Below are 17,883 nucleotides of genomic sequence, written 5' to 3' on the forward strand. Positions count from 1 at the left end.
TGGAATGTGAGGATTCTCCCCCCTACCAGATTTTCCATTTAAATTTTTTCTTTCTTCCCTGAAATTGCTTACTTTTCCCTAGACAATTACATATTGTAGTCCATACCTCTACTCTATTAAAGACTCTTTTCTTCATTCGTGAGCCCAAGAATATACAAGCATTTTGGTTTAAGTTACTGGCTTAGTATCTAGACACATATACTATTAATCTGGAGGAAAGAGTTGGAATCCCACCATCAAAATCAGGTTTAATATCACCAGTATATGTCGTGAAATTTGTATTGACTTCATGGCAGTAGTACAATGCAATACATAATAGAGAAAAAGAACTGTGAATTATAGTTAATGTGTGTGTGTGTGTGTGTGTGTGTGTGTGTGTGTGTGTGTGTGTCTATATATATATAATTTATTAAATAGGTAGTGTGAAAATAGAAGTAAAGAAAGTGAGGTAGTATTCATGGGTTCAATATCCATTCAGAGATCAGATGGCAGAAGGGAAGTAGCTGTTCCTGAATCGCTAACTGTATGCCTTCAGGCTTCTGTACCACCCTCCTGATGGTAGCAATGAGAACGAGGCATGACCTGAGTGATGGGGCTTCTTAAAGAAGGATACTGCCTTTTTGAGGCATCGCTCCTTGAAGATGTCCTGGATACTATGGTGGCTACTGCTCATGATGGAGCTGACTAAGTTTACAACTCTCTGCACCTTGCTTTGATCCTGTGCAGTAGCACCACCACCCCTCCCCCCATACCAGACAGTGATGCAGCCAGTTAGAATACCCTTCATGGTACATCTGTAGAAATTTTCGAGTGTTGTGGCTTTCAAGTAATTAAATAAATTTTGGTTAAAAAGCTAGTAACAGAATTCGTGTCACCAGCTGAGGCCATGAAGAGGCCAGATTGTCATTCCTTCTCACTAGTTCCAATTTCAAAGTACATTTCTTATCAAAGTATGTATACTATATACAACCTTGAGATTTGTTTCATTACAAAATAAAGAATCTCAGTAGAACCTGTTTTTAAAAAAATGACCATCAAACAGCCAATGTTCAGAGGAAAAAAACAAATTGTGCAAACAATAAGAGTAAGCAAGTAACATTCAGGATTGAAGTTCATGAAAGTGAGTCCACAGCCATAAAGCCTGTCACAGCTGATCCAGGAGCCTGTTAGTTGCAGGCCACAGTCTCAGTTTAGTGTAGACAAGTAAATCTTGCCAAGCAGCGAGCTGAAAACCGGCTAAGCAACTGGTCGTTCCTCTCTCTTTCGGGCCCCACCACCTTGATTCAGCTCGTTTCCGACCTTTCCAGTCTGACCTAGCACTTACGTCGGTCAAACATTGGCTTAGTCCTCGCCCTTGAGCTCAGTCCACACTGCCATGATTCAGCCTCCCTCTGTTTTGCCGCTTCGAATCAGCTCCCAGTCCTCTCCGACAATGGCCATACATTGGCTCGCTCTCAGGTCTGGGATGCAAAAGGGAAAGGACCAAAGAAGAAAGAATCTGATGGGAGAGGAGAGTGGACCGTGGGGTTTATACTTCCAGTTTAAATAGGTATCACATAAACACTAGAGCCTGCTCGGCAGCTTCTGATTCCAGTTTTCCTTTAAACAAAATTCTATTTGCAGTCTCTTAATTTTTCAGTTTGTTTAGTGCATGACCGTCTCTATCTAATGCAGCTGTTGAATTTTTATTTTGGAAGCAAATTAGTTATAGGCAGCTGTTGTGCTCTGTACTGTGTGTGTGTGTGTCTTTCTCTTTCTGTCTATATGTATGTGTATATGTGTATCTATATATATATATATATATATACTTTGATAATAAATTTACATATACATCATAGACAGTTCTGAGGTTCTTTGTCTTGTGGGCATTCTCAATAAATCCAATAACCATAATAGAACCAATGAAAGACTACACAACAGGACCTACAGCCAATGTGCAAAAGACAGCAAACTGTGCAAATATGAAAAAAAGTAGCAATAATAATTAAGCAATAAATATTGAGAACTTGAGTTGAAGAGTCCTTGAAATTGAGTCCATAGGTTGTGGGAACATTTCATTGATGGGGGGAGTGAAGTTATCCTGTTTAGTTCAAGAGCCTGATGGTTGAGGGGTAATAACTGTTCCTGAACCTGGTGGTCCTGAGGCTCCTGTATCATCATCCTGATGGCAGCGGTAAGAAGAGAGCTTGATCTGGGTGGTGGGAGTCCCTGATGATGAATGCTGCTTTCCTGTGACAATGCTCAATATTGGGGAGGTCTTTACCTGTAACGGACTGGGCCTTATCGGCTACTTTTTGCAGGACTTTCCATTCAAGGGCATTGGTTTTTTTCCCCCCCAGGCTGTGTTGTAGCCAGTCAATATACTCTCCACTACACATCTGTTGAAGTTTGTCAACATTTTAGATATCATACCAAATCTTTGCAAACTGAGGAAGTAAAGGCACTGCTATGCTTTCTCTGTAGTTGCACAAAACAACTTTTTGGAATGAGGAATTTAAAGTTGTTGACCCTCTCCACCTCTGATTCCCCGGATGAGGATTGTCTCCTGGACTTCTGGTTTCCTTCAGGACCTCCTCCTGAAGAAAATGATCATTGCTGACATTGAGTAAGAGGCTGTTGTTGTGGCATCAATCATATGCTGATTCATACCACCTTTGATGGCCTATGACAGTGGTGTCATCAGCAAGCTTAAATCAGTCATAAATGTAAAGTGAGTAGAGCAGGGGGCTAAGCACACAGCCTTGTGTTGCACCTGTCCTGATGGAGATTGTGGAGGAGATGTTGTTGCCAGTCCGAACTGACTGTGGTCTGCAAGTGAGGAAGTCACAGATCCAATTGCACAAGGAGGTATTGAGGCCAAGGTCTTGAAGCTTATTGATTCAATTTGATGGAATGATTGTAGATAAAGAGCATCCTGGTGTGTGCATCTTTGCTGAGCATTGATGTAAACATACATACAATTTGTGCACATGTGGACTGAAATATGACACTCATGCAGACAGACATGTGCATATAGAAAAATGAACGTCTTTCTGCACGAGCACGTGGTCTTGTCTTTTTCTGCATGAGCATGTGTTTTGTCTTTTTCTGCGAGTGCAGATGAATCCAGTGGTTTGTGCATGCAAGTGCTTGACTGGTAACTTTTTCCACGTGTATACACAATGTTTTTGTATGATGTCCCCTAAGTACTATTGCCTCAGACATTGTAGAATTTAGAAGATTGAGGGGGGATCTTATTGAAACGTATAAAATTCTAAAGGGATTGGACAGGATAGATGCAGGAACGTTGTTTCGGATGTTGGGGAAGTCCAGAACGAGGGGTCACAGTTTAAGGATAAAGGGAAACCTTTTAGGACCAAGATGAGGAAAAACTTCTTCACACAGAGAGTGGTGAATCTGTGGAATTCTCTGCCACAGGAAACAGTTGAGGCCGATTCATTGGCTATATTTAAGAAGGGAGTTAGATATGGCCCTTGTGGCTAAAGGGATCAGGGGGTATGGAGAGAAAGCGGGTACAGGGTTCTGAGTTGGATGATCAGCTATGATCATACTGAATGGCGGTGCAGGCTCGAAGGGCCGAATGGCCTACTCCTGCACCTATTTTCTATGTTTCTGTGTACTGCTTGAACTGCATGTAGTCCAGGAAATCCAGGAGAGCCAATTTATTTTGTTGAAAGGAACATTCTAATCACAAAGCAGTCGAAGTATGTGTCTGATTTTTTTTTTTGAGAGTACAGGGGAACTTCCATTCAAATTTGCATTTTGTTTGTGTTGAAAATGGTTTGATACCTCTTTGTGACTGCTGTCTTCCCCCAGATGAACAACTTTTTGGAAGGAGCAAATATAACATTCAGTGAAAAACTGCAGAAATGAAGAAATTCTGCAGATGCTGGAAATCTGGAGTAACACCCACAAAATGATGGAAGAACTCAGCAGGTCAGGCAGTATCTGTGGAGAGGAATGAAGATATGACATTTTGAGCCAAGACCGTTCAACAGTCACAATGCTTTCTTCCCCTTCCTTTCCAGTCTTGGCTGAAATGTTGGCCGTTTCTTTCCCTCCATAGATTCTGCCTGATCTGAGTTCCTCCCGTGTTTTGTGTGTTTCTCTGGAAATAAAAGAAGTTCTTATAATCCCTCAAACATGTTCAGCCATTCAAGGTTAATCATACATGGGTAATCTATGCTTTGAGTTGTTTCCTAACATATCTTTTGAATAAAGAGGGAATCGATGGATGTGAGGGGATTGCAGGTATGTACAGCTGAGGGTAAGCAGGTATGATTGTGATTTTGTTGAAAGTTGGTGCAGACGTTCTCCTCCCATGCCTTTGTTTTAACCTGAAATTAGGCTGACAGTAAGTGTTTCTGCTTCACTGTTCTTTCATGATATGCATTGTTAGATGTGCCCACGTGATTCAGGCACCCTCTGGGGCAATTACTGGTGCTGTGTGCATGTGCAGCTGAGACCCTGCATTACTGTGAGAGGCCTGCAGCGATTAATCATGCAGCTTCCATACATAAACCAAAATGCTGGCACTTTGACTAATGTGTGCGATTATGCTCAGCATTTGAAACAAACCTCCTCCTCGTGACAGGATATGTGACATTGAAAGATAAGCACGTATTTGATTGTTAATCGTACAAGTATGGTAGGTGCAACATCCTGTGTTTCAAGCAGTCCCGCTGGGGAGGTGGCAAACACAACCTCTGTCAATAAACAATTTTTAAAACTCAAATATTTAAGAGCACTTTCCCTCACACTGAAGAGTTTGCTGAACTCCGAGTCATTTAATTACATACACTCGGTGGTCGGTTTATTAGATACCATGCGTGGTCTTCTGTTACTGTAGCCCACCTCCTTCAAAGTTTCAAAACGTGCATTCAGAGATGCTCTGCTGCCCACCACTGTTGTATTGCATGGTTATTTAAGTTACTGTTGCCGCCCTGTCAGCTTGAACCAGTCTGGCCATTCTCCTTTGACCTCTCTCATTAACAAGGTCTTTTCACCCATGGAACTGCTGCTCACTGGATGTCTTCTTGTTTAACTGCACCATTCTCTGTACATTTTATTGACTGTTGTCAGTGAAAATCCCAGGAGATCAGCAGTTTCTGAGATACTCAAATCACCCTGTCTGGCATCAACAATTATCCCATGATCACCTTTCTTCCTCATTCTGATGTTTGTTCTGAAGAACAACTGAACCTCTTGACCATGTCTGCATGCCTTTGCACATTGAGTTGTAGCCACGTGATTGGCTGATTAGATATTTGCATTAATGAGCAGGTGTACAGTTGTAGCTAATAAAATAGCCACTGAGTGTAGTGTGGTTTCTCCCTTTCAAGGTGTTCAAAGAACAATTTTCCTCTGAAGGTGTCACCAAAATGTTAAGCATTTGTTTTTAAAAGGGAAGGGGGATCTTGCCATCTCAGCTCATTAGGACCAATTTGTTACTTGAATCTTTCTGAAACAGCCCTTTTCAAATAGTCCAGGGCATCTTGAAATAGATTAACAAAGTCATAGTGTAATGAGTTATTTGGAAGACATTATCTCTGACAAGGTGATAGATAGGACCTGTACTCACTGCAATTTAGAAGAATGAGGGGGAGATCTTATTGAAACCTATCAAATGCTGAAAGGCTTGATAGGGTGGATGTGGATAGGATGTTTCCTATGGTGGGAGAGTCTAAAACCAGAGGACACAGCCTCAAAATAGAGGGGCATCTTTTAATAATGGAGATGAGGAGGAATTTCTTTAGCCAGAGAGTGGGGAATCTTTAGAATTCTTTGCCACAGGCAGCTGTGGAAGCCAAGTCTTTATGCATATTTAAGGCAGAGGTTGAAAGATTCTTGGATGGTCCAGACATGAAAGGATACTGGGAGAAGACAAGATATTGGGGTTGAGAGGAAAATTGGATCAGCCATGTTGAAATGGTGGAACAAATTCGAAGGGCCAAATGGCCTAATTCTACCCATGTGTCTTATGGAAACCCATCAAATGTTGAAAGGCCGAATTAGAGTGGATGCGGAGAGGACATTGCAATAGACAATAGGTGCAAGAGTAGGCCATTCAGCCCTATGAGCCAGCACCGCCATTCACTGTGATTATGGCTAATCATCCACAATCAGTGCCCCATTCCTGCCTTCTTCCCATATCCCTTGACTCTGCTATCTTTAAGAGCTCTATCTAACTCTCTGTTGAAAGCATTCAGAGAATTGGCCTCCACTGCCTTCTGAGGCAGAGTATTCCACAGATCCACAACTCTCTGGGTGAAAAAGTTTTTCCTCAACTTCGTTCTAAATGGCCTACCCCTTATTCTTAAACTGTGCCCTCTGGTTCTGGACTCCCCCAACATTGGGAACATGTTTCCTGCCTCTAGTGTGGCCAATCCCTTAATAATCTTATATGTTTCATATTGTGGGGGCGCCTGGGACCAGCTGGCAGGCCTCAGAATAGAGAGATGCACATTTAGAACCAAGATGGGGAGGAATTTCTTCAGCAAGAGGGTGGTGAATCTGTGGAATTTGTTGCCACGGTGGCTATAGAAGCCAGGCCATTGGGTGTATTTTAGGCAGAGGGTGTAAAAGTTTATGGGGAGAAGGCAGGAGAATGGGGTGAGAGAGAAAATGGATCAGCCATGATGAAATGGCAGAATATACTTGATGGGCAGTTTGGCTGAATTCTGGTCCTATCTCTTATGGACAAAGCAAGGCATTCTCTGTACAGTACTGAACTGTCAGCCTTAAATTACTGTCCTCAAGTCTGTGAATGACCTCCAAACCCACAATATTGGGCTTAAGTGAGAATGTCAAGCCAGATCTACCAAGGTGACTTCAATCAGATGGTTGCTAACACCGTAGGATAAACTTTGTGGACTTGAAATTAATTCATCAGGGACTCCTGCTGAATATCAGGGCTGAAATGTTATGTACAGAGCAAGGAATGCCCTGCATCCATTATAACTTACCAAGGTGAAGATCAATATGGATACAGTCCCTGTATACGTGCCCTCTATCTCATGATGCACAGCTACCTCTTTCAAGTCATGCTGGCTATTTACCATTCTTACTGAGATGGTTGATTACAAGGATGTTGCCTGTAATACTTTAAGGATATTGCCAATTTTGGCAGTAATTTGTTCTTTCATCTCCTTGCTTTCCTTATTGCTTCAGTTTGCTTGTAGTTATTAGATAATTCTTATTCCCCACCCATCCTCAGAACTTCCTTATAATAAGGTCAATTGAACTTGTGCTCTTGGATTTACCACTGCATGAATAACAGTTTAATGAGGATTCAGGAATGAGCCATATTACAAAGTGCATTTGTCCTCTGTGATAAATGGAAAATGAGCGAAGCCCAGGACTGCAAATTTAAACTGTGTTCTCCTTTATTTTAAAATAAAGAGCCTCAGTTCTCAATAATCGTTTATTCCGTGGGTCACAACTGGGAGTAGCCTGCAGCATCCCACTTTCAACTTCCAATACCCAAAATAACAACATCACTGAGACTGTTTAATTTCACTCTGGATGACAATAGTTTCACAATCATCCATCCTACACAGATTTGGTCACAGAGGCATAGAAAGCTACAGCACAGAAACAGGTCCTTTGGCCCAATTAGTCCATGCCGAACCATTTAAACTGCCTAGCACCACCAACTTGTGACCCGACCCCTCCATACCCCTCCCATTGATGTACCTATCCAAACTTCTCTTAACTATTTGTTATGTAACACTTTTTAATTTTGTTTTGGTGGTTTGAAGGAAAATATGTAGCTCCTTTGGTCTCTTCCTACTCTTGGAACTTTGTGTTGGTGCATGGCCAAGTGGTTAAGGCATTCGTCTAGTGATCTGAAGGTCGCTAGTTCGAGCCTTGGCTGAGGCTGCATGTGTGTCCTTGAGCAAGGCACTTAACCACACATTGCTCTGCAACGACACCGGTGCCAAGCTGTATGGGTCCTAATGCCCTTCCCTTGGACAACATTAGTGGCGTGGAGAGGGGAGACTTGCAGCTTGGGCAACTGCCGGTCTTCCATTTAAAAAAAAACCTTGCCCAGGCTTGCATCCTGGAAACTTACCAAGGCACAAATCCATGGTCTTTCAAGACTAACAGAGGCCTACTACTAAACAATCCAGTTCCTCACTTGTTTTCCTTGTAGTTTGTTCTCCCTCACAAATTCTCCCTCCATCAATTCTTCTTTACTGTCTTTACTGCAGGTAAACAGTGCCAATTATTCAGCAAGTTTTTTTTAATAACAGGTTTAGTATCACCAGCATATGCCATGAAATTTCTTGTCTTTATGGCAGCAGAACACTGTATACATAATAATAGAGAAAAAATGTGAATTACAGTAACTATACTGTCCCAACAGTATAGTTGTTATAAAGAAGGCAAGGCAGCAGCTCTACTTTATTTAGGAGTTTCAAGAAATTTGGCACGTTAACAAATACAGTACACTCAAAAACTTCTATAGTTGTACCGTGGAGAGCATTCTGACAGGCTGCATCACTGTCTGGTATGGAGGGACTACTGCACAGGACTAAAGGAAGCTGCAGAAGGTTGTAAATCTAATCAGCTCTATCTTGGTTATTAGCCTACACAGTACCCAAGACATCTTCAGGGAGCGATGTCTCCGAAAGGCAGCGTCCATTATTAAGGACCTCCAGCACCCAGCACCTTTTCTCACTGTTACCATCAGGTAGAAGGTACAGAAGCCTGAAGGCACACACTCAGCGATTCAGGAACAGCTTCTTCCCCTCTGCCATCCGATTCCTAAAGGGACCGTGAATCTTTGGACACTACCTCACTTTTTTAATATACAGTATTTCTGTTTTTGCACATTTTAAAAAATCTATTCAATATATGTAATTGATTTACTTGTATATTTATTATTATAATAATTTTATTTATTTATTTTTCTCTGCCAGATTATGTATTGCATTGAACTGCTACTGCTAAGTTAACAAATTTCATGTCACATCCCAGTGATAATAAACCTGATTCTGATTCTATATACTGTATATTAAATAGTTAAATTGAATAGTGCAAAAATAGAAGTAAAAAAAAGCAGTGAGGTCATGTTCATGAGTTCAATGTCCATTCAGAAATTGGATGGCAGAGGGGAAGAAGCTGTTCCTGAATCATTGAGTGTGTGCCTTCAGGCCTCTGTACCACCTGACTGATGATAGCAATGAGAACAAGGCATGACCTGGTCTTTAATGATGGATTCCGCCTTTTTGAGGCATCAGTCCTTGAAGATACTACGGAGGCTGGTGCTCATGATGGAGCTGACAAAGCTTGCAGCTTATTAAGCTCTGCAGTTTATTTCAATGCTGTGCAGTAGCGCCCCCCCCCCCACCCCCGCTGCAGTGATGCAGCCAGGTAGAATGTTGTCCATGGTACACCTGTAGAAATTTGAGAGTTTCTTTGGTGACAGACCAAATCTCTTCAAACTCCTAATGAAATATAGCCGCTGTCGTGCCTTCTTTGTAGCTGCATCAATATGTTAGACTCAGGATAGATCATCAGATATTGATACCCGGGAACTTGAAATTGCTCATTCTTTCCACTTCTGATCCCTCCAAGGACATGGTCATGGGGAAGAGCATGAGCACTCATGGCCAGGACTGAACTTGTTTCCAGGACACAAACACAACGTGAAGTTTGTAATGAATACTCCTGGAAAGGAGATGATACAGTGTGCGAATAAAACAAATAGTCAAGAATAATCCTTTCTCTGAGTCCTTACAACTCAGCAGTCATCTCTCCCTCTTTATTGCAGCAATAAAAGTTTTCAAATCAATGCAGTAAGGAACTAGACCCCAGTGTAGAACCTAAGAACACTCCACAAGAATTGTAATGTCAGCCCAAAGAAAAGTATCCTTTCCCTCAGTTTTAAATCCTTTTCATTCCTCTGGTGCAGATATGCTTCCTTCAACACGTGCTGTTATTTATTCTTCGTTTTGCACAGCATCTTGTCAGAACCAAAGTCCAGAACCTATATGCATGTTCCATTCTTAAAAGCAGGCAATTCCTTTGCAAAGTTCAATTAATCAGGTATGATCTATCCTTTTTTTAAAAAAAAATCCATGTCAGATTACGAACTCAATCCTTTATAATGCTTTGTAAATCTACCAATATCAGTCCAAGCACTACGCTCCTGAAGGTGGTGCAGAATCAGGGTAATACCATTCAGTGAATTGTTTGCCAAGGATCCTTTTATCTGTTTCTGAATGTGATACAACGGCTATGAACCAGCAGAGTGTCGGATATTTACGGAAGCTATAACTGGAGGATTTCCTTCCTGTCTGTTCTGAGAACAACTCCTTGAGATGATGTTAAAGCTATCATCTATCGAATGTTGTTGCTCTGTGAAATCTCATCTGTAAACCTGGATGCCTCAAGTTCCAAATGTTTTTTTAAGCATTTTTTGTTCTTTTAGTTTCACCAACCCCACATTAGATTATTTTGCTTGCTACTGGTTTAGTCAAGATGATTAATACTAATTAGACATTGAACCCATGAACACTACCTCAAACGTTTTTAATTTTGCACGACTTATTAAATTTAACTAATAATATAGATATAATGAAATTCACATTTTTTCTAGTATTATGTATTGCATTGTACTCCTGTCGCAAAGACAACAAATTTCATGACATACTCAATGCCAATGATATTAAACCCGATTTTTGATTTTGATACTAATTAAAGCAATGTACTTGTGTAGTTCTTAGAAATCTTGCCTGCTTTGTCATATATTGTGTTACTTATGTACTGGTGTTGCTGACATTATTGCAAAATGATATTTTGGAAGGCAAAAGTGCACGACGCTAAACAAAATTGGATCAACATTTTGCATTTTTCAGAGAAAGATAATTCATAAACAAATTAATTGAGTTAATCAAATGTATTAATTTGTGTCAGTCAAGAATCATTGTTTATTAGGTTTCTTAATTTAGGAATCATGTGTTTTGTGTTTTTAATGACTATTAATTGATTAAAATTTGGTTGCAGTAAAATTAATACTTTAAAAAAAAATAGAAGTAAAGCTGGTGTTTACATGAAGACTCATTCATTTAAAAAACATATTGCATTAGCTAATGAGAGTGCTTGAGGAGTTTTTTTTTACCCGATTTTTCTGTAATCTGGGTGCCATGACATCATATCTCTCCCTAGTATCCAGGCAATAAGCTGTTGTTCTAAGATTCATGTCTGTCTTATTAGTTCAGTCCTTTGACCTAATGTTTCTCGAGTTTCTTCAACTTGCCTGCCCAGTCTCAGCTGGCACTTGGGTTCAAACTCATTAAAGTAGCTTGTAATTAGATGTGAACACCTGCTTATGGTAGTCACACAGTTTCTCGGCCTTCCTCAGCTGTAACTGTATATGCATGACTCATAGCAGGATAATTGCCTTTTACTGTCAAATGCCAATTCAAAATCCAAGCATGTTCTTTTAATGATATATGTCTATTATTTTATATAAATTTGAAGAAACAACCTTGAGCTGCTTACATTTTTAGCAACTGGAATAATGACATATGCTTGTGGAACTGTCAGTTAGAATGTGGGTATGATACAGTTCTCTGTCAGACAGTGTGTATGGCTGGAACTTAGTGTCTGAAAATTTGGTGGAGGCTGAAATAATCCTCAATCACATTATTTTAAAAGTGCTCTGACAGTAGAGCTGCAGAACTAAGACCAGTGGAACTGGGAAGAGGGATTAATCCAAGTTGTTTTTTTGGCCTGGGGTCTATAATGGTACAAGTGACCTCTTTAGGTGCTGTAATCTTATGTGGTTCTTTGAATTTTATTTACACCTTACAGTTGTCTACAATCCAAATGTGTTATCCTTTGGAGACTGAAACTTTTTTCCTCATATCTCTGATTAAAGAAGATTTTAATTGATCCTTGTCAGCCAAATACTCTGGTATATCTCCCTTTTAACACATTAAATTAGCTTAAGCTCATCTGCAACTCTGTCTGGGAGGGAAATAAACAACAATGTCAAACTGACCCAATGTCTCATTTATATTGACTCCCAGTACACCAGTGGGTTGAATTTTAAATTATTGCATTCAGATTCTTAGCCTCGGCCTCCATTTATCCCTTTGTCCTGCAATTTCACACCCCTCCCCACCTCCCATTTCACAATCACCCTGAGAACTGTAATTCTCAAATTCTGGATACATATCCATCTTTTTTAACCACCGTCACTGCTATCATTGTCACTTTGTCTTGATTTGTTGAAGTCCTGTGAGGAATTTCTTCCCTAGACCTTTACAACACCTTCCTCACAGCGTTCCTTGTAGATACTTGATAAAATATCGCTCTATCTGAGGTTTTAGCCACTTGTGCTAATGTCCTATTCTTTTGCAGGCTGTTGGATTTTTTTATCAAGAAGTGTCTAAGGGGGTTTTTCTGCTCATAGTCTCAGAATATTTCATGAGAAATTAACAAATAAAATGCATAACAATGATCTTTCTTTCTAAGAATAACATTATTGGGTACACATGAGAAAGTCTGCAGGTGCTGGAAATCTGAAGCAACTCACACAAAATACTGGAGGAGCTCAGCAGGTCAGGCAGCATCTCTGGAAATGAATAAACAGTCAACATTTCAGGCAGAGACACTCCTTCAGGACTGGTCATTACTATCCTGTAGCGTATTTTCAATGGAAAATAATTTCCAAATATTTAACCTAGTAGAAGTGAATTAACTTTTTGACCATTTAATGGACTGATTGCACTAAAGGTGGTGTTTGTGACTGATATTCAGGAAGGTATGTGAGTGGATTGAAGACAAAATAAGGGAAAGGGATATGTGCTTTGAGACCTTGGCTTGCAGATCACAGAAGTTTAATGCAGCCTTGCGTTGGGGCAATTTTATTTATCATGTCACAAACCATCAGGTAGACTTACAGGTGAGGAGAAATGGTGGCCAGGAAGTTCAGTGGCACCATGATGGTTTTTAGGATGCCGTTTACTATATCATAAGCTTTTCATTTGTGCTCCTAGCCCTGTGAGTAAAGGTAGACAGAGACTTTAGGACCCTGGGTGCAGGTGGCTAACTATGTGCCAATTAAGACTTGTAACTTGTCATAGATCACCCTTTACTTAATGGGTCTGGGTTGAATGCAGCTGGCACTCGAGTAAATGAAATCTGTTTTGTTATCAGATTCTGACAATTTTATTGATTTTAAAATAGCCATATTAATGATTTTCATTATAGAAGGAAAGCTGTTTTACCAAATTGATATAAGAGCTATTTTATAACGTATTTCTAAAGCCATTTAGATGTAGACAAATATTAGAAAGACCATAAGACCTGGGAACAGAATTAAGCCATTCAATCCATCTAGTCTGCTCCTCCATTCAATCATGGCTGATTTATTATCCCTCTCAATCCCATTCTCCTGCCTTCTCCCCTCACCTTTGATGCCCTTACTAATCACGAACCACCTCTTTAAATATACAGAGCTATGGTGGAAGTGGGAGATTGAAACCGATTGCTAGCTCTGAAGGTGCATGCACTGACCCATTGAACTGAATTGCTTACTGATGCGTTATATGATTTTCTGATGGTCTGTATGTCTTATGCTGAGTCATGAGCACTGAACAAGACTGGTATCAATGGTTGAGACTTCGTTTATTTTAAGTTTTATAAAATGTTGTACATTCGATTTATTTTAGTAAGTTAAAGGTGACATTTATCAATAGTTGAAATATTGATATTATAGCTATATTTGCACTTGTCTCTTTTCCAAATTTCCTAAGAAAGGTAATAATTTTTAACTTTGGATTGTGACTGAATCAATTCTTTTCTAGCAAACACACAATCGGGAGCCACAAATACATTCAGATTTGCCGCAAGTTTGATGTGGACATCAAGCTTTACTTGATGGAGCTCAAAAACGTTTGCAAGGACTTGATTCGAGTTGTGAGTAATTAAAAGTTTTATGTTCTGATTCTGTCAAAATGTTTATCTTAAAATCACCAGTGGTAGAAGCTGAAGAATTGGATTGCACAAGTGCTTGCTTATCTGTAATACCTGGTTCTTCACCAGATTGAGAAGGAAAAGATTTGACTGCAACATCCAGGTTTCACTTGTGATCTTTTTACATTAGTGCTATTTTGAGTTTGAATTGGTCGCATTTTGTATAGTCACTCCGGCACCTAGTGTCACTTTATGATAAAATCAATCTATGTACATACACTATCTTGTGTACTTATATTTATTGTGTTCTTTAACTCATTGTGCTTTTTGTGCTATGTCAGATCCAGAGTAACAACTATTTTGTTCTCCTTTACACTTTATGTACTGGAAATGGCATTAACCAATCTTGAATCAGCTAGTGACATTAATTCTACTTACATGCTCTTCTTGAGATTTTAGTGCATGATATCTTGCCTCCGTACCTCTCCCAATCAAATAGTCTTCCTGATCTTTAATTTTCTCATAACTAATACTAATTTGAATGTAGTTATTAGTTATTTGTGCCCTGATAATTTTCCTCTAGGGTTGCACCGAGACACATCTTGACTGGTCTTCGATTACTGGAGAATTGATATTTTTCGAGTGCTGTAAAATAGCAGGTTTCATGGATAGAAAATTTTGAGTTAGTGCACCTAATTTAGTAATATGCAAATGACCCTCAACTCGTCCATTGTCTCATTACACAGTGTCCAGCTAGCTGGTTCCTAAGCAAGTAAACTGATTTAGACTTGCAACTTAAAGAGAATGAAATAGATTTTAATTTCTAGATGATTTTGGCAACAGGAGAGCAATATGTATCCCAGTTTTCTTGCTGGATGTCATGACAGAGTTGTGGTGGTACGGATATAGTGACTAGTTCATGTCAGGGGAGCATGCTAGGTATTCATTCTGCAGGTTAAGAAAGTAAAAGGATTAATCAGAATCAGAATCAGACTTTAATCGCCAAGTACCTATGCACATACAAGGAGTTTACTTCCGGCAGATGTTGTCTCTCTGCTCATAACAATAATAATGATAAATATAAATGAAAATATAGATTATACATACAGGTAGTGCAATCCAAGTAATAGTTAGCCGACAGTTAACCGGCAGTTAACTATTCAGCAAAGTGACCACAGTAGGGAAAAAACTTCTCCAGTGCCTATTAGTCTTAGTCTGGAGGGATCTGAAGCGCCTACCAGACGGAAGGAGATCAAACAGTCCGTGCGCAGGATGGGAGGAGTCCTTTATGATGTTCCCCGCCCTCTTCTTCAAATGTTGGAAACGCTTATCAGATCAGGCAGCATCTGTGGAAAGGAATCTGAGTTAACAGCTCAATTTTGTGGAAGGGGCTTTGACCTGAAACTTTAGCCCTTTTTCCCTTTTTATCTCAGCTTGACCTGCTACTTTTATTTAAGATTTCCTGGTTTTTTTGGATTTTCAATCAGGATAATGTAATAGTTTGTTTTACTTGTTCAGTCTCTATCTCTTTTCTGTCTACACTTTTTTAGTATAATGTACCTCCATCTTTATTTTCTCACTCCCACCAATGGATGAGAAGTATAGACTGACCTATTTTGGTTACTTTGTTTTCACAGGCCAGTGATGACAAAAGCCCATCGACTCTTAATCATTACATACACTTACAAGAGAGACCCTTAAAACAAACCATAACCAGGTGAGAAAGTGGTCTGTCAGTGTTTGTTTCAACTCTGTTACTTGAGATTGATAATGATTGATGTTTTATCAGCTTCTCTCCATGTATGAATATAATTTCTTATTCTGTTCCGGGAGTATGTCACCAGTATAAGTGACGAGTAGCTACCAAATATCTCTTCTCCTGTTTACGCATATGTAGTAAGCTGTCCACCTCAGTTTAACAATGAAAGATTGTTATTGCTTGTTTTGTAACTTTTTTCTTGTAATTCATGCAGACAAGCTCTCACCCTTCTCTTCAACACTTACCAAAATGAGGTGGATAGCTTTCTGATGGCAGAGGTACGTAATATGACAGCAAAATAATGGTTTGAAATCTTTTTATCTGACGCTTTGGGTTGATGCCATCTGATGTCTTTGACAGCTCATTCACCTGTAACATGAATTCATGTACAGTACCTCACTATATTTTTCTCTCTTAGCACCACTTATTTAATTTAAATTTTGTATATAATTGTAATTTATAGTTTTATTATTCTTTTCATTTGTACTGCTCCTGTAAAACAGCAATTTTCATGACATATGCCAGTGATGTTAACCCTTATTCTAACACTAATTCTGCTCGCAGTCAACAATGTGAAGAGCTATATATATGATAATTCTATTCCCCTAAATTTTCTTTTTCTTTTTCCATAAGAGAACTTGTCCCTTCAGGGATTTTAAACTTGGAAGAGTGACCATTTTTTGAGATTTTGTGTTTGGTATTGAGAGTTGTCAGGAAAAGGGAACAACAACAGAATGAGGCCAGGCCTTGCACTGATTGAGACAAAGGTCCAGGTTTCTCAATATTCATTACTAGCAGTTACTGTGTAGGGACTGAATTTCAAAATTCAGTTCAATGAGAAGATTTCATTCAAAATGCATTTAAATTTGCAAATGCGACCATTTACACAAAAAATAGTATTGCTTGGGATATTAAAGACTAGTAATTGGTACAAGTGAAAATAGGTTCAAATAATTCACCCAAATCTAAAAGTCATTCATAAAGTGTACTGAGCTGAAATAGCATTAATTATTTTCACTGTAAATTTTTCAAAATTGTGCCCATTAGTTGGTATCTTGGGTGGTGGGGTAGAGAGATGTCTCTACCAAAGATGATGTAAGACACTCCTTCCCTCTGCTAGCCTACAGGCCTCCCTTGGGCAAGATGTAGCACCTGCTTCGCTTCCCAATCAGGGTCACAAGAAGCCATGGCAGTAGGTCATAAGAGCAACTGGTGCATATTGCAAGTCCAGGTTATGTGACCACTGATGCCAGGCAGACAATCTCTGAAGAGTGTTGATAATGGCAGGGGTCACCCATCTTGTAAAGACACTGCCCAGAAGAAGGCAATGGCAAACCACTTATGTAGAAATATTTGCCAAGAGCAATCATGGTCATGGAAGGACCATGATCACCCACATCAACTGACGCGGCACATAATGAACGAAGTTAGTACTCTGCTACCTAAAACAGACTGCACAATTTAAGAGCCTTCACAACAGTGCTATCAACTCATTCTCAGTTTTGTGGGCAGGGTTTAATTCCAACAAATTAATATATAAATTTTTACTGCTCCAAAGACAAATCCTCTGATATGTCAACATTAATAGACTTAAAGCTGGTGAACCTCTCTGCCTCCATTTCCCCCAGTGAGGACTGGCTCACATGCTTTCAGTTTCCTCCTCCTGTAGTCAATAATCACATATTTGATTTTGTTGACTTCGAGTGAGAGGTTATTGTTGAAGCATATCTCAGCCAAATTTTGGTCTGGAGTTGATGTGGCAGATGACCTCTGGTAGTAAGTGGATTCCCACCCATAAAAGTTAAGATGAAAAAGATTACTCCTTCACAATATTTGATCCCTGTGAAAGCAGCAATCCCAGTAAACTATTATGCATGCTATGTTCAATTACTGAGCAGAAAAGCATTTGTGTATTCCTTTGTTTATCTGAAGTCTATTTGTTATTTGCAGGGGGATCATTCACAGAAAGCCGAGAGGGTGGTCCAGTCTGTGATGGCAATTTGCAACGCACTTGCCTTAATTGAAACACAGGAGATAACCAATGCTCTGAACCAGTTGCCACCCTGCCCTTCACGGCTGCATCCCAGGATCCAGAAGGTGCGGAAACCCACTTCCATTTCCTTCCCATCTCCCAGGTGTTTCTGTTGCTGTCATCGGTACAATATTATCATTCTTTAAATAAATGCAATCAT

At 39.7% G+C, this 17,883-nt stretch overlaps 1 protein-coding gene across 1 annotated transcript in view; it reads left to right on the top strand.

Moving 5' to 3' along the window:
• Positions 1 to 17,883, top strand: part of pik3c2b (phosphatidylinositol-4-phosphate 3-kinase, catalytic subunit type 2 beta) — a 172,282-nt gene that overhangs the window by 43,238 nt on the left and 111,161 nt on the right. Inside the window, exons 6-9 of the mRNA XM_073030650.1 lie at positions 13,824 to 13,935; positions 15,570 to 15,649; positions 15,906 to 15,969; positions 17,642 to 17,788. Of these exons, the coding sequence (XP_072886751.1) occupies positions 13,824 to 13,935; positions 15,570 to 15,649; positions 15,906 to 15,969; positions 17,642 to 17,788 (403 nt within the window). The remainder of the gene's footprint in view (positions 1 to 13,823; positions 13,936 to 15,569; positions 15,650 to 15,905; positions 15,970 to 17,641; positions 17,789 to 17,883) is intronic.

The sequence above is a fragment of the Hemitrygon akajei genome, chromosome 27 (assembly GCF_048418815.1).
Source record: "Hemitrygon akajei chromosome 27, sHemAka1.3, whole genome shotgun sequence".
NCBI classification, from domain to species: domain Eukaryota; kingdom Metazoa; phylum Chordata; class Chondrichthyes; order Myliobatiformes; family Dasyatidae; genus Hemitrygon; species Hemitrygon akajei.